General features: G+C 36.0%; 3 protein-coding genes across 3 annotated transcripts; 2 read left to right on the top strand and 1 right to left on the bottom strand.

Moving 5' to 3' along the window:
* The first annotated feature begins 4,869 nt into the window (after positions 1 to 4,869).
* On the top strand, positions 4,870 to 11,358 carry LOC133879125 (uncharacterized). The gene is made up of 4 exons (XM_062317668.1): positions 4,870 to 4,944; positions 10,448 to 10,743; positions 10,830 to 10,938; positions 11,095 to 11,358. Exons 1-4 carry the CDS (start codon positions 4,870 to 4,872, stop codon positions 11,356 to 11,358), a joined length of 744 nt encoding a protein of 247 aa, XP_062173652.1.
* Positions 11,359 to 13,799: 2,441 nt separating this feature from the next.
* Positions 13,800 to 14,759, top strand: LOC133879124 (F-box/kelch-repeat protein At3g18720-like). Its single transcript, XM_062317667.1, has one exon. The coding sequence runs from the start codon at positions 13,800 to 13,802 to the stop codon at positions 14,757 to 14,759; it is 960 nt and encodes a 319-aa protein (XP_062173651.1).
* Positions 14,760 to 26,083: 11,324 nt separating this feature from the next.
* LOC133879123 (protein trichome birefringence-like 10) lies at positions 26,084 to 26,536 on the bottom strand. Its single transcript, XM_062317666.1, has one exon. The coding sequence runs from the start codon at positions 26,534 to 26,536 to the stop codon at positions 26,084 to 26,086; it is 453 nt and encodes a 150-aa protein (XP_062173650.1).
* Positions 26,537 to 27,568: the final 1,032 nt, after the last annotated feature.

Raw genomic sequence — 27,568 nt, 5'->3', positions numbered from 1 at the left:
TAAATCTTATCAAAATTTTCAAAATACTCCTGTAATTTTTAGTTAAAAAAATTATAAAAATGACATTGGTGTTCTTGCAAATTCCATTAAATTCTGATTAACACTTAAATTCTTGCAATTTTTTCTCTTTTTTTTTTCCCTAAAAAAAATGGGTATTTTGAAAAATTTTACTAGATTTAACGGAAAATTGAAACGAATGATTGAAATTTGGAAAAAAACAAAAAAAACAAAAAAAATGAAAGATGAATACCCTAAATTGATATTTTTTAAAGTTTGAGTACTTTATTATTATTTTTTTGAACGAAAGATCTGAGTATTTCATTGATTAAATATAACGAGTATAAAGCTCTTACATCACAAAGTATAAAGCTTTGAAAAATCATAGTCACATGCTATAACGTTACATAGTCATAAATACAAATAAAATTCTTACAATAAAGTACAATCTATGACTTTTATCTTCCGCTGATTTATATACAAAAATAGTCAAAGAGCAGATCTACTCCGAGCAAACTAGATCTAAGATAATAGTAGCCAAATATCCTATAAAAATTTATTAAAACCAGCCATGAGAGATAACCTCTCACACCGAACTATTTAGGCCGTAAGAGATAACTCATCATACCTGATTAACTTTCATCCCATAGACCGCCCATGAGGGCAAGTCTAAAGAAAAGAAAACTTATATTCAAAGCAAAAACACAACCAGCAAACAACAGCAGCGGCCAAGGAAGAGATGAACGGCCCAGTACTGATGTAAATGAACGGATGCATAGAGGAGATGCCAAAATTGCTGATTTGGTCAGAGAACACCTACAAACAAGAGAAAAAGAGAGAGGAAGAGGAAGCAGATCTGCTCCCTCCTCCTCTTAGATCTATTTTATAAAGGGTTAAGTCTAGGGCCGAAAACAAGTAACGTAAAGTTAAGTTTGAGTATTTAATTGTAAAAATAATAAAATATCAAGAACTATAAGTGAAGTTTTTTCAAAATTTATAGTGCATCGATCCCGAATTTTTACCTAATATAAAACCTTTATTCATTAGCAAGATAATAATGCTACATACCACAAAACATCTTATAAATATTCTACAAAGTTGACCTAACAAAATTTAGAAGTTATTTATAAAATCAACTTTGTGAGATATTAATGAAATATTTATGTGGCATGTAACATTACTCATCTTTTGCCCTACCAATCACAATTTTTTTTTCTTAAAAAAAAAAAGAAAAAAGAAAGAGCAACATTAAAAATTATTTGTTTGAACAGAATTATCCGGCAAAGGACAGAACTGTACGGCAACTTAGCGGGACCCACCATGGAGGTACGTGGGTCCAAAGCTAATAGCCTAGGGCCCTAGGTGGCCCAAAGCAGTGGGTTCCACCAGGCATTTGTAAATTGTAACCGTCCAAATTTGCAACCGCTTTCCAGTCGATGCAGTATTCATGCAGAAAGATACAAATTAAGAAGAAGCCAACAAGGTTATGATATCTTTTTTATTTTTTATTTTATATATATATATACACGGTACATTATGATCTAGATAAATCAAAAAAGTTAGACATGTCCTTTAAATTTGGACTTTTATAATCAATTAAGGTGGCAGAAAATTTTCTCTGATTCAATATGTTTTTTTTTATTATTATTATTGATATGTCTACACAAGAGAGGAGAGGAGAATTCGAACTAGTGACCTCTATTTATGAAGTGTGGTCCCCAGCCGATTGAGCTACCCCTTGAGAACCTCTGATTCAATATGTTGTAATGGTTGTTGGCGTCGAAAAGTTAAATAGCGTATTGATAATTTTAGTTTGAATGCAATCAATTAATTAAAAGATATATGAAGAGATTATTACTACATGAAATAAATAAAATTGTACAAAATAGTGTATACGAAAGCAAATAATGACAATTAGGTAATGACTTGTTTGGTGCATGCCTACTCTTTCTTATTGTCCAAGCAAATTTTTGGACAGATGGATTGCTCCTGGCCACCTGCAAAATAAGAAAAAAGTCAGTAAAAGTTGTTAGTCTTTGGCGGATCAGAGGAGCCTCCAATGCCAAAGTTAATAGGGTACGTATTTTAGGGAGAAAAGCTTAGATGACTAGACTGGTGATGGGTCACCTGAAAAATAAGAGAAAAGTGACCGAAAACTGCAAGACCCTAGGGGATCAGGGGAGTCTCTGATGCCTATATCAATATAGTGTACGTTTTAGGGAGAAAATCAAATGGAGAGAATGGGGAAGAGAGAATTGAATTAGCGTCCTTGGTTTTGGGGGTAGTAGGGATTTTTATGGGAGAGGATCCTTGGTCCAATATGGTAATATTGTTGTCAATGGTGTGTTATTTCTTTATTGGCCGCATTGCCAGCTATTAGTGATTGATGAGTTTCCCATGTGTAGAAGATTATGAGATCATTGAATGAGTTTCTTTGTGGAGAAGATAGCCACGTGTCGGCTGCAAATGCTAGATTATTTTTTTTCCTATAAAGGTTGGGTAAGTGGGTCCACGGTGGGAACAAACATCTCCCTTTAGTAGTGCTCCATTCCTATGACCGACCTGTTCAGCAGATCGGGCTTTGGGACTATTGTTTTTACTCGCAATCAGGGTTACCTCTCACCTTCAATACTAAGGGTGAAGTGTGAGTCGTCACGTGCCTAATCGGGACCGTGGGTGTTAGGGTGCCCAGTGCATTGCGTAAGTCTTAGCCTCCCGAAATCGTGGCTCGGTATTTGTCAAGTTGTTGTTGGTGAATTTGTAGAATCATTATTCCTTCTTGGATTATGCCCAAGGCAAGGTCTTCGTGTAGCTACGTGAGGTAAGGTGAGGTTGGGTGTTTGGTGTCCCAGGTCCAGCTTAGCACCTAAAAGCTAAAACTGCATGCTCAATACCAAGGAGAAGGCGACATTGGCAGATTGGGACATGGGAGCATCCCGTTTGGCAATGCCAATGGTTATTGGATGCCTGCATCCAATAACTTGATTACTTCTCCCCTCACAACTTCTTGCATGGATGGTTTAGCCATCTCTGTGGCTCCCTCGATGGTTTGGTGTCTTCCTCCAGATGTATCTTGTGCATCACCACCGAAGGGCTGATTCCCTTAATGTCTTATATGGTCCAGCCTATAGCTTCTTTGTGCTCTCTCAAAACGTCTAACAACCTCTCCTCTTGAGCAGCATGAAGATCTGAAGCTATGATCACAGGTAAAGTCTCTGCTGGACCGAGTAACTTATACTTAAGATTGTCCGGTAGGGGCTTAAGTTCCTTCTTTGGAGGCTCAGGTACTGCTGCCTCCTCTTTCTCATTGCTCTCCAGAGGAGCAAACTCCAAAATGGCATTGGCTTGCTCAAGTAATACATCCAAGTCCAGATCCTCTCCGAACTGAGCAAAGCATGCCTCCAGGGGGTCTCTAATGCTTGATTCTTCCATAACTTCCTCCAGAATCTCCTCAATCAAGCAGACACTTCCGACCTCATCGCTCTCCCTTGGCTTCTTGCTAATGTCAAAGATGTTCAGCTCCACTGTCATGTTGCCGAAGGAGATTTTCATCACCCGTGTCCTGCAGTTGATTAGGGCGTTAGCCATAGCTAAGAATGGTCGCCCTAGGATCACCGATATCTGAACTCCAACGTTCTGCACCGGCTCAGTATCAAGCACTATAAAATCTACGGGGAAATAAAAATTGTCCACCTTAATCAAAATATCCTCCACTATTCCCCGTGGTATCTTAACTGACCGGTCAGCCAACTGTAGTGTCATGGAGGTGGGCTTCAATTCTCCTAATTCTAATTGCAAGTAAACTGAATAGGGTAGGAGATTGACACTGGCTCTAAGGTCAAGCAGAGCCTTCTTAATGTGGCTGACTCCTATCGTGCAAGAGATAGTAGGATATCCAGGGTCCTTGTACTTGATAGGTAGCCTACATTGGAGGATTGAGGTGACTTGCTCGGTCAAACAAACTTTTTTCGGGACATTGGTTTTCGGCTTGACGGTGATCAAGTCCTTCAAGAACTTGGCGTAAGACGGCACTAACTGGATGGCATCCAAGAACGGGATGTTGATCTGCACTTGTTTGAACACTTCCAGAATGTCCTCGAACTTTCCTCCTTTATTGGGCGCGAGAAGTCTGTCAGGGTAAGGCGCCTTAGGTACAAAAGACCTCGGAGGAGTCTCTATGGTCGGAACTGATGTAGATGGCTCGGCATCTCTCTTCTCTGCGCTCCTGCTTCCTTGTCCTTCTTGTGCAGCTGTGGACTCCTCGGGAAGAATCACTTGGTTGTCCACTTGTTTCCCTGACCTAAGTGTGACAACAGCTTGCACATGTTCCTGCCCATGTACTGCATTTGATGAGTTCCCTCCATGGGACTGCAATTTGGGATTCGGCACAGGCTGACTTGGGAGCTTTCCTTTCTCTCTCTCCCCTAGGTGACTAGCGATTTGTCCGATTTGGCAATAGCTTGAGTGTTCACCATAGTGGCATTCTTCACATCATTGATGGATTGGCCTGTGAGCTGCATGAAGGCCTTAAGAGTATCCTCCAAAGTAGATTGTGAAGAAGAGGCGGGGGCTTGCGTAGGGGCTTGGTATTATGGTGCTAGCTGGGTAGGAAATCTTTACTGGTGAACCGGCGGATGAAATCCATGGGGATATTGAGTATGGGATTGGTGAGGAACTCCCCCTTGAGTCATAGGCTGGTTCTGCTTCCATGAAAAATTAGGGTGGTTTCGCCACCCTGGATTGTAGGTCTCGGAAAAGGGTCCATTGGATTGCTTCCTATAGTCGTTGAAAACGTTCACTTGCTCCATTGGTGACTCGACAAAAACCGGCAAAGATGGGCAAGTCTGTGCTAAGTGCATAGGACTAGCACAAATGGAACAACAATCAACGTTGAATGGGTTGGCAGCACTGATGGACTTGCTTACGACTAGGGCATCGACCTTCTTGGTGAGGGCATCTATCTTCATCTTCAACTCGATATCGTCTTTCACCTCATAGATGCCTCCATTCTTCTGAATGCGAGCAGCTTTATCTCGATAGCTCGAAAAATCCCACTGTTGGGAATTGTCGGAAAACTGATCTAAGGTCCTATATGCCTCCTCTCCGTCAAACTCAGAAATGCGCCTCCGTTCATCGACTCGATCATGCTACGGTTGGATTGAGTTAATCCTTGATAGAAAAATTGCACAAGTCTCCACTTCTCGTATCCATGTGGAGGGCATTTAATCAACATTTCTTGAAATCTCTCCCAACTCTCAGAAAAATTTATCATCTTCTTCTTGAGTAAATGAGCTTATTTCCTTCCTACACTTATTGAATTTGGACATGGGGAAGAATTTGTTGTAAAACTTGTTTAGCAAGTTCTCCCAAGAAGTGATGGAACCAGGCATGTTTGAATCTTGCCATGCCTTGGCTCTATCATGGAGTGAGAAAGGAAAAAGCCTAAGATGCACAGACTCTTCAGAAAAATTTTGAAATTTGAAGGTGGCACAGATGTCTTTGAATTTCTTCACATGGCTATAAGGATTTTCGAGGTCCAAGCCATGGAATGCAGGTAGGAGTTGGATGACATGAGGCTTGAGATCAAAGTGAGTGGCATTGGTTGGGGGTAACACTATACATGAAGGAGAATTTGTTGCAACGGGTGCAAACAAATCCCTAATTGTCCTAGTATGGTCAACGTTTTCTCCCCGATTCCTCTCATTCTCACCCGCATGCATGTTATGTCCCATCTCAACAGAATTTCTAAGCCTTCTCCTAAGAGTTCTTTCAATCTCGGGATCTAAAGATGTCAAGTCTAGATTCAAAGATCTTCTACCAAGCATACACCAACATACAAACAATTATTTATCCAAAAAGACAAACAGAATAAAGAAAAGAATTTGCAAATGGGAAACAAAATTCTCCAAGATACAATCTAGGTTAGTTCCCAGGTAGGTGAGGGGGGTCACATGGACCTCTTAAGTCCCAAGACCTTTCCTTTCCAGAATTCACCTTGACATTGCCCTTTAGATAGCTTAGTAATCCCATACTAGCAAAAAAAAAAAAAAAAAAAATTATTTTTTTTTAAGATTAAAAGAAAAATAGCACAGACAAATTAAGAAAAATAAAGACTAACACAAATGCATATAATGACACAAAGATAGCAAAAAGGGCAAAAATTAAAACTTACAAGATAGGACCAAAAAAATTGTTTTGGCAAAAATTTCTGCTACTGAACTTCTCTTAGAACTGCCGCCTGTTTTGAAGTCGATCGATCGGATGTACTGGTCGATCGATCGAATCCTTGGCTGATCGATCGAATCTTTGAAACTTTACAGGACCAGGAACAGAAATAGAAACAGAACAGAAACTCTTTTTCCATTTTTTTTGTTAGCATAAGAAAAAAAAACTAATCACTAGTAATACGAAACATAAAACTACTCAAAAGTTTAACTAAACTAAAATAAACTAAGAGAATTCAAAAAAACAGTAATATAATGTAAAACAGGAACAAAATATGAACAAAATAAACTAGAAAAGATACTGGAGAAGAAATACTTACCTGGTTTTGAACTGCTGCTGTCTGCAGAATGTTCGCTTGATCGAAGTTGAGTTCGATCGATCGATCGAAATATGACTCGATTGATCGACTTTACAGGGCACTCAGTAAGTTGCAGCAGCTGCAGAAACAGATCCGGGAGAAGCAAAATAGAAACTTAGAACACAAAACAGAAGCTAAACAATAGAAAAATGAAACAAAAATCTACCAAACTAATAGAAAAACAAAATCAATCAAACAAAAACCAATTTTTGAACCGATATCCCCGGCAACGGCGCCAAAAACTTGTTATGAGTTTTAAAGAGTACTCGCAAGCACACGAATCGTTTGCAATATAGCGTTATGCAAGTGCGAGGTCGAATCCACAGGGAAATGGTCAAAAGTTAGTGTATTGCTTAATCAACCTCATTCTAACCTAGTCCCAAGAGTTTGAGGGTTAAACATGCACCAAAAATGCTAAGTTAAAGAAGAAGAAATGAAATATGTAAAAAGGAACTAAGGCTAAGGAATTCACCAAACCAAATCCAACAACTCACACTCTTAGTTTCCACTTGAACACCCAAAGAACATTAAGCTTAGGGTGTCATTCAAGTTTCTTAACCATAAACCTTAGAACCATTGAATGAATCCAACTCAAAGATAAATCACAAAGATTACCCATTTGAAATCAAATCATCCATTGTATCCATTCAAAGAACGAATCACAATGGATATCATCTTTCAAACGGACAAAACAATGTATCCATCGGTTGAAACACATTAAATGTCCTATTTCTACCACCAACCACATTCATTACAAAAGATAAAGCATTAAATGAATGGAACTTGAACAACATAATGATATAACATTAAATGTGCAAGTAGTACTACAAGAGTGTAAGTGTCATCAATGGAGAGGTTTTATCCTCAACCTTAGTTGAGAGTTCTAGCCTCCCATGACTAAGAACACCACAAAAACTTGAAGAACAAACATGAAAATAGAAGAAAAGCTTTACAAAGAAAAATGTCTAAAGAGAAAAGCTACTGGAATACACTCCAAAGTGGATGAAATTAAACCTAACTACTCTCTGAGATTCGCCTTCAACATGGAGGCATGGCTATGGCTTTATAGAATGAGATTAGGGTTGGATCGCAAGCAAAAAAGACATCTCTACCCTTCTCTAGGGTTCCTCTCAAGCTAGAGACAACCAAGCTCAGCAAATCAACAAGTTCTGCTCCGAAAATCAGAAGGAGAGTTGCTTTTTGTCATGGAAAAGCCCCTGATTGGGCGTTCTGAAGCGTTTCTACAAATGTCAGTTCTGGGTAAATTCGATCGATCGATCGACTTTTGAGCTCGATCGATCGACTTTCCAGGGCTTTCGAATTTCCAAGCATTTCCACATGAAATTTGCCATTCCTCTCTTATTGACCTACAAAACACAAAAACACAAAAAAAAAAAAAAAAAAAAAAAAAAAAAAAAAAAAAAAAAACTAACAAAAACTAACAAAAACATCAGAAAATAGCAAGGCTAAAGGTCTAACTTAATGTGAATCAAGGGGTCTAAATATACAATATTTGGTACTCATCACTTGCAAGGCTCCAACCCCAAGACTTGTTTCTGATACCGTGGGACTATATACCCATTGGTCTTACATTTGCTCTCCCAAGGTGTCTTTCAATCAGGGTCTTACGTTTAGCGTTCATGAAATTCTAAATGTTTTCTGAGTGTTCTCTTTCCTCTTTTCACCTAATTATTTACTTAATTAGTGTGATTCATATTTTTAGCACTTAATTAACATCTTAGACATTACGCCCGAGGAGGTCCCAGACTCATAGGTGAAATGGAGGTCACTTTGATGCATGTCAGCTTCAAAGATCTATCTTGATCAAGAGAAGTAGGTAGGTTTCGAGTTGATATGTTGGTGTAAGCTAGGCAACGTAGTGCTACGCATCGAACAAGAGTACGTAAGTCATCATTTTTTTTATAAACCGTTGTGATGAAGAATGATATATGTGTACGATGACTTATGACAGTTACTCTAAATCCTAAGAAATTTGTGAACACAGATGTAAAGTATAAGTCACTTCGATATATACATGAGTGAGATCTTTCATGGTCAACATCTTCGTGTATTGGGTGATTGCATGTAGCATTATGAGAACACGCTCTTAAAGAAGATATTCAAATCCTTTGACAAGAACAAGGTGATAAAGAATATTTCACTTGATGTAGATTTAATATGAATGATTATCCTAAAGTTTGGGCCTCAGTGTTTCAGTGGAATTTACTAAAACTTTATTTTCTGTAAGGTGAGATGAAATCTCACATGGTACAAAAACGATAATCATGTAATTAAATCAGTTGATCAAGGAAAAAATGTAGTGAACAAAGTGACAGTGTATGATTAATAATCAATAAGTACGTCATGGAAATTAATTGATTCAAATCAAATACTCTTTAGAATTTAGTCACAATCATTTAGTGGAATTAATTATGATTAACAGCGTCACGTAACATGTCAGGATAGACATGGTCACAGGCTTATTAGAGCTGAAAGTGTATTTCCTTTGGTCTCACTTTGAGCTTATGTAAATTGACTAATTTAATATTGGGCCTCAAGTATGTATTTATTTATTTGGGTTGTTTTATTGGATTTAGTGCTACACAGTACACGCTTATGTAGAGATAATGAGCATTGTAATTAAGGGATAAAACACAGGCCCAAGTATGTTGGCAAGTGAAACTTGGCTAGGGTTAAATCCTAGCCCAAGTGCATGGGTAGAATTAATTTTTCCCATGGCTGGTTTAAGTAGTGGCATGGATTTCTAATCCTAGTCTCCCTTGAACTCTTATGCTCTCATTTACTTACTCTCCAAGTATTCGCTAGTTCTTGAGAAAAACTGTGAGAGACCACACTCACAGTCATGTTCAGTCATCAAATATAAGATCTAAGAAATGAATATATTGTTAAAGACCTTCTAGTTCATGAAGAACATCTAGTTCTTGAAGAATACAAATAACGCGAAGAACAAGAGATGAGCTTTGAATCCTATTATGGGTACGGGATTGATGTTCATTCAACATTACTCAGTCCTATGCCCAAAACCCTAGGAGAGGCCGAATCATCAAGTAAGTAGCACTAACTTTGTCTTGTAAAGCAATCTAGTCATGTTTCTCTTGAAGTTAAAAGCTTTGTGGGATCGCTTTATTCCGCTGCGAACTTTGATATGAATTTTGTTTCATATACACAAAAGGATCCCAACACAAAAATGTTTGTATTGGAAAATTTTAGAATGATTAAGTCCTTGCATGGTGCACTCTAGGCTGTAAAGCTCTAAATCAAAAGTTGATGCAGCTTTCCTTGCACTAATTAACTGTTCAATCCTAGATGATTTAATTTGTTATATGACATGATCTGTATGTTGCACAAATCTGCGGTTAGCAAGCATATTGACCGCTAAAATGAAGACAAAACAAAATAGTTCAAGCACATTTTTCATATCAAATAAAGCCAAAAGTTGCTTCGCTTTCTTTTTGACAAGTTGTAATGGGTCACTCGAACGTAAACGTATGGACAAAATACGCGATATTTCATAAAACGAGAAAGTCCATGAAAATTTATCTAATTTTTTAGTTAATATGATCGATCTATGAACAAGATACCAACATTACTCAATTGTTTGTGTAAACTCACACATTTATCATTATTATTATTATTATTATTATTATTAAGTTTGTGTCTTTCGTTTCTTTTTTTCATGGATGACTTGGCACTTCATGATATGGCATTGACATTTTGAGTGTTGACATGGACATTGGCTTGTTAAATGATACAAGTGGCAGATGGCAAGCCATTAATTTTGACGATAAAGTTACAGATGAACCTATTTAAAATATGAGTAAAACATAAGGACCTTATTTTTGGCAGGTCTCCCCTCCTCATCCTTGCCCTTGGAGCTGGAGAAAAAATTTTAAACTCAAGGAGTTAGCCAAGCAATTTCTGCATTTCCGAATTGGTGATGGGAATATAGTGTTTCTCTGGCTTGATAATTGGCATCCGGATGGGTGCTTACTTGAAGTGTATGGTTTCCGAGCTTTATATGATGCTGAGAGTAATCTGGAAGCCAAAGTTTCTGGGTTTCTGCTATCATTCGTAATGGAGACTGGTTTTGAACTGGTGCACGATCAGATAGTATCGTTGCCATCTAGAGTAGACTTCCGGAGGTAAGCATTGGAGGCATTGATATGCCTATTTGGAAGACTAAGAAAGGGTATGTGTATAATTGTTCTGAGACTTGGGAGATGCTTAGGGAGAAGCTGCCTACTGTTTCTTGGTGGAAAACAGTGTGGTTTTCTAAAGCTATTCCTAGACACTCATTCATCCTTTGGCTTGCTTTTCGGGACGCTCTCCCAACTAAGGCAAGAATGAGTACGTGGGTTTATGTGGGAAATGTTCTCTACCTTTTCTGCTATGGTTGCACAGAAAGCAGAGACCACTTTTTTTTCTCTTGTAGTTTCAGTCGTTGAGTTTGGAAGATATTGTTGTTTGCCTGTCTTATTAGTGATCCAAGGCAGGAATGGGATGATTTAGTTGAGTGGAGCTCTGTTGCTCTTAAGGGAAAAGAACTTTGGACCACCTTATGCAGACTTTGTTTTGGGGCTGCTGTCTACCACATCTGGAGGCAGAGAAACGATTTGCTTCATGGGAATGTTCCTAGGACTGAGGAGCAAATTGTAGCTTACATTCATTGGGAAGTGAAGACTAAGTTCATGGCTAGTTGCAGAATCATGGACTCGGCTTCTAATAAGAGGCTAATTCAGGAGTGGAATTTGTTTTAAGTGTTGTAGTTTGCTTTTTTTAGATGTATCTGTTTCTAGTTTATTTGGTTTCTTTGTATTTGTGTTGTTTCCTGCTAGCTTGGAAGGTCTTCCCCTTGTAAGGGGTTTGTATCCAGTTTTTACTAGAGGGATTATGTTGATTTGAGTTTGGTATAAAAGGCTTTAGTTAATCCAACAAAAAAAAAACAAAACAAAACAAAAACAAAAACAAAAATTGAAACCCAAAGGCTATATCTAAATCAAATTAAAACTTAAAAGCTAAATATGATTTTTCCCTTCAATTTATGAAAAAATTTAATTTTGAACTCCCAAAACCACATTAATTTAGGGTTATAGAGAGATTTGTTCCTGAGACATTTCTTGATTTATGAAAAAGTTGAGCAATCTCAATATCAAAAACAGTTAGTCTGGGCTTCAGGCCCAACTCGATATGAATCGTGCCTGAGCTGCCATTTTTTGTTTTATTATTTCAATATATAGAATTCAAAAGGTTTCTATTTATATAATCACTCCAGTAAATTTCCAACATCACTTCTTGAAAAATTCTACAAATTTTTCCAATAGCCAGGTGGTAGGAGGGTCAAGACCCCTAAGCTTGTCTTGATCACCACCCCACCTCTCGCCTCTAGCCTCTCAATCTCTCTTTCTAGCAAACTTTTCTACCCATTGACCCAAGGTAAAGACACAAACACTAATGAAATGCTAACCACCATGATGGGGTGATAGGATCTTCATCTACTATTTTCTTGATCTATAACTCTTGAGTACCTCCTCTCCTTCCTTTTCTTTTTATTTTTTTATTTTTTTATTTTTTTTTTTGCTCTGAAAAGAACTATGGCTGTTCTTTTTAAGACAATGGCTCTTCTTTCTTTCATTGTTTCCAATATTTTGTGTTGTTAGTCTTGAGACGAAAATGTGAAGATAAGATAAGACAACTTGTCACGACCACACTTTTTCCTTGTTTTTATTGATCATCCAAAACCGCATGTTCTTGCCAACAAAAACTTATCATGTTATCAATTTTTTTTTACCTTTGTTTTATTTATTTATTTATTTATTTATTTTCCCTCTTATATCACTTTATCGATTTTGTCAAACAAAACTTACATACTCTAAAAAAAAATAAAAAAAAAATAAAAAAATTAAGAGTTAAGTAGATCAACTGTGTTGTGCTCTTAGTGTCGGATAAGCTTGAAACAATTCTCAACAAAAAAAAAAAGGAAATACAAGATATTTATGTTTTTGTTGAATAGTAAAATTGTTTAGCCAAATAATAGTGTTTTTGTCCCGTAAAATTTATGTAGACTTGCTACTAGCAATATAACATCGAATTTCAAAAGTGAGAAAAATAATTTTATATAAAAGCATGATAAAAGAAATTTTAAAAAATATTTTTATTTTAACATTTAAATATTAAAAAATGCCCCATTTAAAATTATCGTGTTGTCCCCTAAAATTTCTTGAGCTGACCTGAGTCTACGTCTTCTGTTTATCTCGATATTTGAATTTGTATTCTATTGTTCTCTTCTGTATATCGCACGCACACAGAAACATACAGACATACACATGCGAATGAAAACTGAAAATGTTACAAACAAGACAAACATGTATATATGCACCTCTCGAACGTCGAAGGGATCGACCCTCCAAGGGTTGTAAATTTCCTGATAAACCGTCCGATCAGAGCTCTCTCCCAGAGCCTTGGACTTTACCAACCCAATTCGAACCGTAAACTTAGCTGCTACTATTGAAGAGGAAGACTGAAGTGAAGGGTACAGAGTCCTACAATAACCACACCCATTGAGCTTCAGGGGACTGATGACCGCCATGGTTGCTGCACATGTCCATCTCCTAGAATTCACAACATATGACTTCCTCGCAAATAAATTTCGGAATAAGATCCTCTTTATTTTAAATTAAATGAATGTTATTTATTTTATTATTAGAATTTAAAATTAATACATTTAATAATGTACATAATTTACATTATTTTAAATTTAAAAAGACGTTTAACATTAACTTTATATATACTGTTAGATGCACCAACTTTAAATATTAATTTTTCATTTAAAATTGATAATATTGATTTCATTTACTGAAAAAAAAATATCCTATTCTATAAATTTCGGCCTCATAATTAAATCCGAAATGGAGACGAAACGGACCGCAACTATTGGGGTTGGATTAACACGTGTCGCAATCCCCGCAATTAATATCACAATCCAAATTCTAAAAGGAAACAACTTGAACCCGGAACAGACGGTAGCTTATTTGGCTTGGAGTATTTACGTGTCGCAACCCTATTCGTCAATACCACACTACGAATACTGAAAGGAGACAAACTCAAGGACGTGTATATATAAACGTATAAAAGAAGCAGTGATGCACAGTTTTGTGATTGCGAAGATATCGAAGCATTGATCTTATTTTTCTCTACAATCATGGGTGCTATTTGCGATACTGCAGAAGAAGAATCCAAGATCAACGACGACAGCAAGAATATTGGGTCTCCATCTCCAACAATGCCACCATTGTTATTCTTACTGGGAGAACTCTCCGGGGAAACCAAGCATGGCTTCTTCGACCAAATCCGAGGGACCTTCGACATCGTTCACCTTCAAGAGCTCGAATGTCAGGCAGAGTGTCTTGCTTCTCGATACGGTTGGTTACTCATATTATCAAGAGAAACCTCTTCTCTTTTTTTCTTCAACCCCTTAATACGTGAAAGAATCGACCTCCCATATAGCAATCGTATTATCAATGCCGCGGCATTCTCTGCCCCTCCTACTTCCCCTAGCTGCACTGTATATGCAATTAAATCGTCTACTTTCAATGACGCATGCGAGCTTCACATCGACACTTTTCTTATGGGGGGTCAAGAGAGTTGGATCCCCCATGCATATAAATTTAGTACAAAGTCTCTCATCATAGGTAATGTTATTCAAGCAGTTTGTAGCAAGGAGGTTTTGTACTGTGTGGATTCACGCGGAAGAGTCGGTGCTTTTGATGTGAAGAATGGGAGTTGGAAGCTTATTACGAGCAAGAAGTTTCGGAAGGTTTGCATCTCTTTTCTGGTGGAATTCAATGGAGAGATATTTGCAGCAAAGAAAGGAGGCTGTGGTGTTATTGAAAAGCTTTATAAACTGAATCTTGAACATGGGATGGCGGCTTGGGAGGAGGAGAAGGACTTGGGTGATATCTCAGTGTTTCTTGCTCCATATGGGTCTTGTGCGGCGTTGGCGCTGAATGAAAAGACGAAGAAGAAGCTTTTTGTTGCCAACTATGGACCCGAATCGAAGTGCGTCGTCTACAACGTTGTTGGAAGGGACTACAAGAAGGCTAAAAGGTTTAATGGCGGATCTTTCAGTTGGTGGTACACTCCGGTTTGGATTGAAAGGTGAAACAATGTTGGATTAATTGAAGAAGCTTTAGTTTTTGTTGCCGACTCCGATTTTTAAGAAGCTTCTACGAGGGTTTCATGTAATTAATTATCTTTTAGTTTCTGTTATTTTGTTTTAATTTTCCGTACAAGGGCTTTGTAATGGATTGATTGCTTTAATATTTAAGATTTTTTTTTTTTTGAGATCGAGGAGTTTTTATTTTCTCGTAATCCAGCACTAGTAGCAACAGTTTTTCTTCAATTTTTTTTTTTCAAAAAATTTAAGGAACAAAATTATTTTTACTATCCTATCTCACACTTCACAATAGTTTTTTTTTTTTCTTTTCTTTTCTTATATCATTAAAATATTATTTGGAAAAAAAATATAAAAATGCTCCTAAGCTAACAGCCAATTTTAGAAAAACTTCATAAATTTTCAAATGTATTAATATGACCCATCAAACTACTAAAGTGTGTCAAAACGTCCACTTTTGTGAAAATATTCCTATAATACCCATATTCTCTTGAAAACTAAAAAAAAAAAAAAAAAAAGTAAACTATTTTTTTTAAAAAAATAAATGCAAAATCAATTCATGTGGTTGGCCTAAATTACAAATTGGAGGATAAAAAATAATTCAAAGGTCTTCAAGGTAGACAAAAAATAACAATTTAGTTATTGTAGTCAAATTCTGTCAAAATTCTTGACAGATTCTGTTAGTATCAACTTTAACACCAATAAAATGATGACATGTCACTCTTACCAAAAAAAAAAAAAATCAATATATTAAAAATATAAGATATGATCTTTTGCTACCTCAAGACACAACTCATGTAGCAAGGTGGTCCCCAAGCTAGCTTTAGGGTTTTTTTTTTTTCTAAAATAAAATAAAAGTTATCACGTGAGTAAAAGTGGTCAGAAGTTGTGTTTTTGGGTGATAATATATCATATATCTAAAAATATACATCTATAAAACTAAATCATTTCCTGCAATCAAATTTCGTCAAAACAGTTGACGAATTCTGTTAGTGTGCCATGTTAATATCAATAAAATGATGACAAATGTCACTTGTTAAAAAAATATATGTACATATAAACTAAAAAATTAAAGAAATTAAAAACTTATATTTAGGAAGGGATGAGGTCATAGAAAACTGTTACTAGAGATCTAATACATAAAAGAAAATTAATATTCCTTCTTGAAATTTTCTAGGTAAACTTCGACTCATGTAAGATGATGCAACACCACAATTCTATTCTTTTCACGTTTAAATGTTATTTTTATTTTTTAAGTAATTGGCGTTTTTTAAGTCAGTGACATAAATTATTTAATACATTACTTATGTATAATAAATAAATATAACAAATGAGTGAAGTATAATAAATTTACATTCCGACCTCATCGTCCTTATAAAACAAGAAATAAAATTGTTCAAAAAATTAAAATAACAATTTTACCCATTGTTTTATAATGGATCGACTCTTCTTTTTGCATGGTAATTAAGCTACTAAGCTTCATTGAGAGCACAGCTAGCTATGCATGAATGGGAGCACAGTTATGCCCAAATTCACCAATTTAGGCCACTTACGACACAACCACCAAATACTCCAACTTCAACTTTTTCTAGACTTCGGACTATATTTCCCCCAAACGAAAGGAGAGAATTTGGGCCAGAGTTAAAATTGGCTCAAGATCAGTATTTAGAGTATTCATATTTGACTTAGCAAATTTATTCTTTATGTTAACTAAAAATTCAAAATTTTATATTTTAACTACCCACTTTTTAAAATTATGTAATTTTCTATTTTAGCTGTCTATTTTCACTATTCTATTTAAATATTATTTTTCAAGATTTATTTACTCTTTATTGAAAAGGAGAGAATGTTAGAAATTAAAAACACTTTTTTTTTATTATATACTTTTAATATTTGGTGAATGAATAGTGTTAATTAAATTTATTGAGCATTGTAGCAGTTCACCAAATTTTTTTTATAAATTATTGAATCGGATGCAACCCCTTTTGCTCCTATTTAACATCTCGATTAGCCAAAACATCTCGATTAGCCAAAATAATATTTGGCTTGTGGGACAAGAATGCTTTATTTTAGCATCTCCACCAATTATAGGTAAATACATAATCAAAAAGTGCAATTCTTTACTTTGAACTATTCTTTTTTTAATACACACACTAATATATATTCTCTATTTTCTTCTCTACTTTCTTTAGATATTATTTTTAGAGAAGAGTTTTCATTCAAACTGGGTTGGAGGAACTTTTTTTAATGCAATTTATAAAAGTGTCATATGTCCATTTGCATGTGAGATGCACATGCATTTTTAATTGCAATGATGAAGTTGGAAGAAAATTTATTAAAAAAACATGCAATAATTATTAAAAAAAAATGTGTGCTTTTCACATGCTATTTAAAAATGTATGTGCATCTCACATGCAAATGGTCGTATGGCATTTTTATAAACTTTGTTAGAGGAAAGTTTTGAGAAAATCTTTGTCCTTATATTTATTATACTATTGCCAACACTCATATTTTTCAAATGATTCTAATTTTTTTGAATTATGATTCACTACAATTCAAAGAAATTGCAAATTTTCAAATTATATGAATCTAGGCCTTGTTAGAGAGTCATCTCCTAATAACTCTCATCCTGATATCAAGAGTTCAAATCATACCTCTGCTCAGGTGAAGATATATTGAGACATATAAAGACAATGTACAATAGTTGTTTTGAATTTCATTTGTAACTTTTATGCATTGCACTCATAATTTTTATATGTTACATATTGATTATGTAACTCTCATAATTCTCGTAAGTTATATATTGATTAAGTAATTATTGTTCAGTTTCTATTAAGTGAAATAAAAGAAAATAAAATAAAGATGTAGTCATGAAAAGGCTTTACAATGTGGATTTAGGCCATAAACCGAACCACCTTAATTTTGTGTCTCTCTTCATTGTTTTCATCTCTTTTTTCAATTATATAATTTAGCAAGATAAGCTCAAGGATTCAAATAAAGATAATTAGGACAGTAACATATAATCTACGCATGGCAACTCTTCCACTAGGCGAGTTAGGCAGTCGCCTAAGGCCCCCGGTGAAAGAAGATCCCATGAGACCAAGACAAGTTTGCCAAAAAAAAAAAAAAAAAAAGTCAACGACTATTTAAAGAAAAAAAAAATAGTGCATTATCTCTTTTTTCGAAGACTAACTCCCATTGAAAAATCAATCGTCAAGGCCTAAGGAAACAACGATTACCAAAACAAAAACGTCCATTATCTCTACCTCACTCTAACTCTCACATAAAATCAACCACTAAAGGCCTAAAAACACAACAATTTTATACAAGAAAAAAAGCAGTACATTATTTCACCTTTTGGGAGACTCTAAAATTAATTTTCCCATGGTTGGTTTTAGTAGTGGCAAGGGGAGTAATTATTCTCCCCTTGGCCGCCTACTACTAGGACTAGGATATCTAATCCTAGTCTCCCTTGAATTCTTATGCTCTCATTTCTTTACTCTCAAAGTATTCTCAAGTCTATATAAATAAAGGTGCCATTGAAAAGCAAAAGAACAATTCACTCTACACCGAGAGTAATACACGGCCAAGAGAGATTTTGCAATCCCAATACCAAAAACAGTTAGTCTGGGCTTCAGGCCCAGCCCAATATGAACCGTGCCTGATCTGCAGTTTTTTGTTTTATTATTTCAATATACAGAATTCAAAAGGTTTCTATTTATATACTGTCATATCTCAGTAACCAAAATTCCGACCAAATGTGATGGGGATAAAGACCAATCTTTTGAGCCCAAACTTGGAACACCCTCCAGATTCACTTTTGGTTAAAGACTGCCTAGTTGGAATTTTGTATTAATTATTAATAATTTTGAAAAATAATGTGAGTTTTTATACAGAACCCATTTTTCAAAATAAATTTTGAGTTATCTAGCTATCTATTTATCTATTTGGACATGCTTGTTCTATATGGAGTATCTTAATTATTTTATCTGTCAAATTGCTAACAATTTGAACAAATAATTGCGGTGAATTCTTATCTAGTGGGCAATCGTTGAAGCGTAGAAAATTTGAGAATATAAAAATCCGGCTTTAACTTATTTGATTTGTTGCATGCAAATTAGCATGTTGAATTGAATTGGACCTTTAGGGTCTGTTTGGTTCTAGGTTTGGAGCGCCTAAAGACGCTTTATAACCAACACTATTAAAATGACTTAAAATAATTAATCTTTTTTTTTGTTAAAAAGAGTCCACTCAAACGATTCAAAACAGTAAATACTTTTTTTAGCAATGTTAAATTGAATTGGACCTTTAGGGTCTATTTGGTTCTGGGTTTGAATTAAGCGCCGGATTAAGGACGCGTTTTAGCATTTAAAAAGCTCTTTGGAAGAAAAAAAGAAGTTGATTTTGTCAAAAAAACTAAAAGCACTTTTGTGCACCGGAAAGCCCATTAGTAATTTAGTTGTAAACATCTCTCAGTACTACTTACTGTGAATTTTAATTTACCCTCTTTTTATGGAGTTAATGACTAATTAATACCTCAATAGAGGTAGTAGAACTTATAGTCTACCCTTAAATGCCAACTTGAAGTCTACGGCAGTGGGTAATTGCTGTGAATGTTAAAAGAATCTACTTGAATTTCGGTTGCCGTTTAATCAATTGTCTATTATTAGTTTAAGCTTACGAGATAAGTAGTGATTTAACATAATATGATGAGCAAAGGCCTTGAATTTAAACATTATCTCTGTCAATTCACATTCCATAGCCATTTCCGTTAAATATTTTACATGTTGAGCCAACACGTAAAGAAGAATGTTAGAACAAAAATATTAATTAAAGGATTAAATCATACAATCATTTTTTTTTTAATTTAAACTTTTGAAATAAGTGATGATTTAACATCGATTATGCAGGGCAAGAAAAACCTCGATGTAAACCACTGCATAATTGCTTGCATCTTTCAAAATGCAATTATGCAAATACGATCACAATGCTGACAATTTCAAGAACAAAATATACAAACTGAATGCAACATATTGCACCTCAAATGCCTTCATCCGCACCTGTAAATGGATGATTGTTATTTGAGAAGATCATATACTATGGTATACTCTTCTTATATAATTGTGATTGGATACGGTAGGATAATTTATGAGATTGTACAGTTTAATTGTAATTGATTATAATCAAATCAGAATTGAATGTATTCAATTCTGATTTGATTTGATCTTCTCCCATACCTTTTTGTATCATCTACACATCCTTATGAATAAAGATCATTTGTACTGTAAATTCATTTCCAGAGAAATAAAAGCATAATAGAGCCATTTGAACTTTATCTTGTAGACGTAGGTCATAGACCGAACCACATAAAACTCTTGCATTTATTTTATGAGTAATGTTTCTTACACAACTTTAACAACTTTTCTTTAAGATCAACCATTGAATATTTATGGCCCATATGTAGGAAAACAAATCTAATGGTTGATAAAAAATAAAAAATAAAAAATAAAAAATAAAAAAAAATTAGTTAGAGTTATACATTAGTTGTATAAGAGTTGTGCAAGAATCATTACTCTTATTTATTTTATTATTCCGCACTTTATATTTAGTTTCTTTTAGGTTTATGTTTTCTTTCGTGGTTCAAACCATGTCTCCATCATTTCACCTTATTTCAATTAAATATTTTACGTGTTGGACCTCATTTATTAAAAGAGAGTTTGAGCCTATACGCAAGGTGGGGTGTTAAAGAATTGATTAAATGATTAAATTTACCCATACCTATCAATTTAATGCTCCGTTTGTTTCGGCGTAAAGTGCTATTTGGAAAATGATTTCGATATTTTCCGGTGTTTTGGTAGGGGAGAAAATAATGGTCAATCGGAAAATGATTTCTGTTTGACCAAAAATGCTTAATAAATTTCGGAAAATGATTTACGCTTTTTAAAAGCGTAAATCATTTTCTGTAGATGGTAAATGCAGTCGACCTTTACGTTCAAGCAGTTGACTATCGCCGGATTCCAACAAGTCAGATTCCGACACCGGTCGGTGCTGGAATCTGGTGACATTCGGCAACCATCGCGCAGAGGATGTCACCAGATTCCGGCGATACTGTGCTAAATTCCGGCCAATCTGGCCGGAATCTCACTGGAGCGGCCGGATCTCCAACTATCTGGTCAGGATACTGGCTGGATCAGACCGGGATCTGGCCAGAACGGCCGGATCCCTGGCCATCTGGCCGGAATCCTGGATGAATTCGGCAATTCTAGCCAAATCTCAGGCCAGTCCGGCCGTATCTCCAATCATCTGGCAAGAATACTGGCTGGATCCGGCCTGGATCTGGCCAGAACGGCCAAATCCTGGACGGATCCGCCTGTTCTGGCCAAATCTCCGACAAGTTCGGCTAGGATCCTCCCAGAACGGCAGGATCCCAGTCAACTGGCCGGAATCTGCCGGCTTCCGGTCAACTGGCCAAGATCCGGCCGTTTTGTGCCAGATTCCAGCAAAGATCGCCGGAATCTGGCACAAATGGCCAGATTCCGGCCACTTTTGTTGGAATTTGTATGTGTCAAATATAAAAAAATATTTTTTATATTATTTTTTATTAACATTTTTTATTTTGTGAATAAAATTTAATTTTTTTAAATTAATATGATTAAATTAAAATATAAAATATATTTGTAATTTTTCGTATGTGCCAAACACCGAAAAATGATTTCGACAAAAAATATTTTTTCAGAAAAATGACTTCTCTGAAAATATTTTACGACGGAAACCATATTACACCGAAAAAAACAGAGCATAAGATTTTAGAACAAGTGGTAATTTAACCGCTTAGAGCATCTCCAGCAGTTGGAGTTAAAATAGCTGCTCAAAAAGTACTGATCTCTACTTTAACTACTGTTTTTCTTATATTCTCTCTAACAGATTTACTATTCAACTCTCTACTTACATTTAAATATTATTTCCTATTTTTTTTTATTATATCTTTTTTTATTCTTTTCTTCTCCTCATTTTCCCTTCTGTCCGATCTCTCTTTCTTGTTCTTCCTTTCTCTTTTTGTCTGAAACACACCGAGAGAGAGAGATCGAGTGATTTAGGGAGAGACCCATGAGAGGAGTGCCGGAGATGGAGAGACCCGAGAGGTCGAGACTGATTCGAGAGAGAACCGCTGAACTCGACGAACCCAGACGAAACCCATCAACCCGATCCTCCATGAGTCGAGCTCCGGTGGCCTGAGACGAGTTCTGGTTGAGCTAGGAGCGGATCCGGCAGAGTCAGAGGTGATTTCCAGTGATTATGAGCGATTTCAGGTGACTGGTAAAATAGGTTGATTTTGGTTGATGATTTTTAGTTGAACCCATCTGATTTTGAAGCTTGAATGTGTCTCCCCTGTTTCGGTTATGTGTATCACGGCTAAAGCTATATTTATGGTTGATTTTGATGATTTTGGTTGGTTGTTCATGGTCGGCAGAGAGGGACGGAGAGGGAGAGATAAAAAAATATTGATAAAAAAAGTGTAAACAGATGAATAGTGAATAGCCAATGTTGGCTATTCACTGTTCACTGTTAAGGAAAAAATGTTGGCCTAGTTTGGTTTGCGGAATGACCATTCCATTAGGAAAAGGAATAGCTATTCCTAGGAATAGAAGCTGATAGAATGGAATGGTTATTCTTAATCTTTAGTTTGGTAACAACTAATATACATTAATTAGAATACAATCAAAATTACTAAAAAATCCCCACATTATATAAATTTTAAAAATAATAAATAATAAAAATTAAAACTTAAATTAAAAAATTAAAAAAAAAAAAAATTGAAAACTATAGGGTGGCCGACCACCACAATTGGTGGTCGGCCACCCACGAAATATACAGGGGGTGGCCGCGGGGTGGCTACCCCCGATGTCTCATCAGGGGTGGCCTGGCCACCCCAGAGTGACTCTGGGGGTGGCCGCGGCCACCCTCGTGTGACTCTAGGGGTGGGCACGGCCACCCCCGAAGCCCATTCGGGCCAAATCACCCCAGGGGTGGTCGCACCACCCTCGGAGCCATTTGTGGTTGGCCGAAGGGGGTGGTGGGGTTTCGATTTTTCACCTTTTTTTTTTATTTTTTTATTTTTTTATTTATGAAAAAAAAAAAAGAAAAAGAAACTGAAAGAGAATAAAAAATAATTGTGTTTTTTTGGAAAATCTAGTCTATTCCTATTGGAATAGCTATTCCTCTCATTTTTTAGAGGAATAGGTATTCCTCTTTGTAAGGGAATGGGTATTCCAAGGAATAGACCCATACCAAACATAGAAATGACTATTCCATAGGAATAATCATTCCATTCCTAGGGTCTATTCCGCAAACCAAACGAGCCCTAAAGAAGCTAATCTGCTGGATTGAAAAAAAAAGAGCAAAAAAAGTTAAATTTGACTATTTTGACTAAAATAACAACTTTGTTGGAGATGCTCTAAATTGTTACGATTTGTTGAGAAAGATGCACGGTTAAACTGTGCCCGGCCATTTATGTCAATATGTGTAAGTAGTGATGTTGGATTTACCCAAAAAAAAAAAAAAAAAAAAAAAAAAAAAAAAAAAAAGGGGGAAAGAGTAGTGATGTTGGACTTTGAGTTCTAAGACCAATTCAAATAGGTACCCATAGTGAGCCCATTTAGCGTATTAGAGTAAAGTATATTATTTTTTAATATGTAAAATATGGGATAAAGAGAATATGCAACTAAATATAATATTATATATAAATATTTATCCATATAGAACGTAGTATTTAGTGATAATAAGTAGCATTTACATAATATATATATATATATATATATATATATATATATATATATATATATATATATATATTAAAAAAAGAAAGTTATAGAGAAAACTTCACCTACCACTACTAATGTTTCATAATTTTTACAATCATATCCTTAAATTTTAAAAAATGTCAATTTAGTGTATCTATCTTTTAATTATTTTCAATTTTACCTATTAATTAAGATTTTCTATTAAGTCCTATCAAAATTTTCAAAATACACATTTTTGTTTTTATAAAAAAAAAAATTTCAAATTAAGATTTAGGCATGATTATTTTTTAAAATCCCCTTAAATCCTTACCAACACTTAATAAATTCATGCAATTTGTTTTTTTTTTTTTTTTTTTTTTACTAAAAACAAGGAGGGGGTATTTTAGAAATTTTGACACCCCCTCCGTTAAGAAATAAGAAAAAAATTTTACGGATGGGTGAAATTGAAAAAAATTGAAAGATGGATACACTAAATTCACACATTTTAAAGTTTATTGGTATGATTACAAAAATAATGAAAGATTAGGAGTGATTAATGAAGTTTTCTTGAAAGTATTTTGACATGGCTTGGTACTACTGATGGGTTGTTCACAGTTAGAAGCGCCTATCATATGGGCATGGAAATCCAAGCACGTAGCCACGGTAGCACATCAAGGGCAGCGTCCGGCCAAAGAGTTTGGTCTTGTATTTGGAGCCTACCGGTGCAAAATCAAGTCAAGATATTTTTATGGCGTGCTTGTAATAATTTACTCCCTACTAGGTGCAATCTAGCTTTGAGGAAAATTGTGGAAGATAACATTTGCCCATGCTGTAGAAGAGAGGTAGAAACTACTTTGCATGTTATTTGGAACTGTCCGGCAGCCCAAGATGTTTGGGGAGGAGGTTCTATTCTATTTCAAAAATCTTATTTTATGGGGGACAATTTCATGCAATTTATGGAATATAGTATGGACAGGTTTTCTAAGGAGGATGTGGGGTTATTGGCCACTATTGCAAGACGTATTTGGCTGCGAAGAAATAAATTTATTTTTGAAAATTTATTCACCCCTCCACAAGTTGTTTATAAGGAAGCATCTGACGCTTATAGTGATTATTGTAGAGTACATCTTCAGGAGGAACATGGGAGACACATTCGAGAAGTTACAGAACCTCATGTAGCTTTAACCAATTGGCAACCACCCCCGAATGGTATTATAAAAGTTAACTGGGATGCTTCTTTAAACATGAAAGATAGATATGTTGGTATTGGGATTGTGGCCCGGGATCATAGTGGAAATTTTATGGGGGCAAGGGCAACAACCAAGAAGGTTATAGGCTTTCCGAAACTAGCTGAAACTATGGCTGCCCTTGAAGCGGTGTTGTTTTGTAAAGAATGTAGTTTTTTTGAAGTAATTCTAGAAGGGGATGCCAAACAAGTGGTCAATGATGTTAATGCTAGGAAGACAGATTTGTCGGCAGCTGGTTTGTTTGTGGATGACATTCTTTCAGAGCTTAAAGGTCTGAGGTATGTTAAGGTAGCTCATATAGGGAGGAATTCTAATAATGTAGCCCATGTCCTAGCAAAAGAGGCTTCGGCCAAATTTTTAGACATGGCGTGGCTGGAAGATGTTCCAGATTTTCTTGTGTATGCTGTAAATAGGGATCGTTTATATCCCTAGATTCCAATTTTGGGATTATTTTTATTTTCAATGAAGACACGTCTACTTGGTTCAAAAAAAAAAAACAAAAAACAAAAAACAAATCTAATATAAAATTCAACTTCCAAATTACATAATTGTGGATCCAAAATGGCCCAACTTAAAAACTAAAAAACGCAAGGCTATCAAATCAAGTAGTACCTAGTCCATAATCAACACTATTTCACAACTAAAACAATATTATTTGAAACAATGGTCAATTTTTTTGAAAAGCCTCCTCATGAATATGTAACCATAGCAAGTTTTATATGTGAAATGCAACATAATAAATAATTTGAGTTGTAGAGAACATGGAAAAACATGCTTCTGAGTTAATTAATTAGAAGGGTTGATGGGGAGTGATCCTTACACTCACACTACACAACAACGGCACAACACCAAGGATAATGGAGTGAGGTCCATGTGTGGGCCCCACTCCATTGTGCCTTGAGGTTGTGTCATTATTGTGTAGTGTGAGTGTTTTAATCATTTCTCTTTGAGCTATAGAAAAAGACGGAAATGGTACCTCTGTCCAAATTTTTGTTAAAAAACTAACGGTTGTCCACGTCAATGACACTTAACACCCTTAAAAATGCGACACCTGTCCTATATGCCACCTAATAAGACACATCAGTGCCATGTCACTGTCAAAATTAAAATAAAAATAAAATAATTTTTTTTTTTTTTTGAGAAAAATGACTTTAGGGGTGGCTCAAATGGAGGTGGCCAATTACCACCCCATTTTTGCCAAGGAGGTGGCTGAGCCGCTATCACTGCCAGTCTGGGGTGGCCAAACTACCTCCAAGTATTTTCCGTTGGTTTTAGCACTGTTTGGCTACTGAGAACCTGACATGTTGCAATCTTTAGGTTGCCATCTCCACTTAGTGTAAAACAAATCAGGTCTCCCGTTCTCCGAACACCGAAATCCTTCATCTAAAAATCTGCAGTCTTTGGACTGATACAACGGAATATTGTTCTCATCCCACACCCAATCCCCTTCAAATACATCACAGCGGCAACCCTTTTGTTCAAGAAACCCAACCCTTTGGTCCTCACCGGACCCTTTGATCTTCAACCTCACGAACCTCTCTCTCTGACCGAGAAATAGGAACCCTTTAGCCACTTCTCTGTAATCCAAGTAGAAGAAGCAACAAATCACGCCGACAGTAACAATTACGAATCCTAGAACACCCACGGAGGGCTCAAAGAGTCTCAAGCGCTTAAACTTCTTAAGAAGTCCAGAAACTGCCATGGCTTCAAGGTCTGGCACAGATGGTTTCTCAGACATTTGAGCTCAAGAGCGAAATTTGGAATCTGGGTATTGTTGCTCTGGCGGGAACGATCAAAATTTGAGTGAACAAACAAAGGCCCTAATTGGGGGTGGCTGGCCACCCCATCTTGCCCTCAGCCACCCCTAACGTCGTTTTTCTCACATTGTAATAAATGCTTATTAGGCTTGTTGTACGACTAGCTAGGCATGGCTATTGAATAGCCAAAGCTATCAAGCAATCATCATCTCAACCATCTATTTTGTTGGGTGGTCCCTCCTACGTGGGGACCAACCCATAAGCCAAGAAACAGAGGCGACAGCCTCTGTATCTGTTGGCAGAAGGCAAGTCACGCAATGTAGCCTTTATTTCTGTTGGCAGAAGTGCGTGACTTGCGACCAAAGAAGAAGAAAAATGAAAAAAGAAAAAGAAAGAAAAGGCTTGCAATTTTTTTCAAGCCTCAAACAGAGAGAGAGGGAAGCACCTAGTTTTGAAAAGAAGCTCGAGCAAACAGCCAGGGAAGAGAGAAAATAGTGTTTTTCACATAGTTTGTTACAGATTGGAGGGTTATCTATGGTCCGATGTTGATGAAATTTCAGTATGTTGTTCCTAACGACGAGGGCTACGCATTGACTGGTGTCGATCGTTGGACTTTCTCTCCAATTGCTCGGTTGTTCATCCCCACTTGGTGAGACCTTTCTTTGTTCTTGTTGGAATCCACTTTTGAAGTGATGAATTTATGTTTTAATCCAAGAATGTGTATATTTTTAAAGTGGTGATAACCTCTAGATACTGTTCTAGAGAAGACATTTGTAAGCCCATTATTGTTGATAGTGAAAGTTTTAACTAGACTAGGTCCCATGGTTTTTCCCTTAACACCGGAGGGTTTTCCACGTACAAATTTTGGTGTCTTGCTTGTGGTGGTTGTTGGATTTATTTTTCTGCATTGTTTGGGGTGAGTTGATATTTTGGTGCTAGCTAGATTGACTATTTAATTTGCACAAAGAGGGGTAGATAATTTCCGCTGTGATTTTATTATTGGCCTTCACCCC

The sequence above is a fragment of the Alnus glutinosa genome, chromosome 10 (genome assembly GCF_958979055.1).
Source record: "Alnus glutinosa chromosome 10, dhAlnGlut1.1, whole genome shotgun sequence".
Classification (NCBI taxonomy): domain Eukaryota; kingdom Viridiplantae; phylum Streptophyta; class Magnoliopsida; order Fagales; family Betulaceae; genus Alnus; species Alnus glutinosa.
Note: the sequence above shows the minus strand (reverse complement) of the source record. Positions and strands in the feature narration are given on the sequence as shown.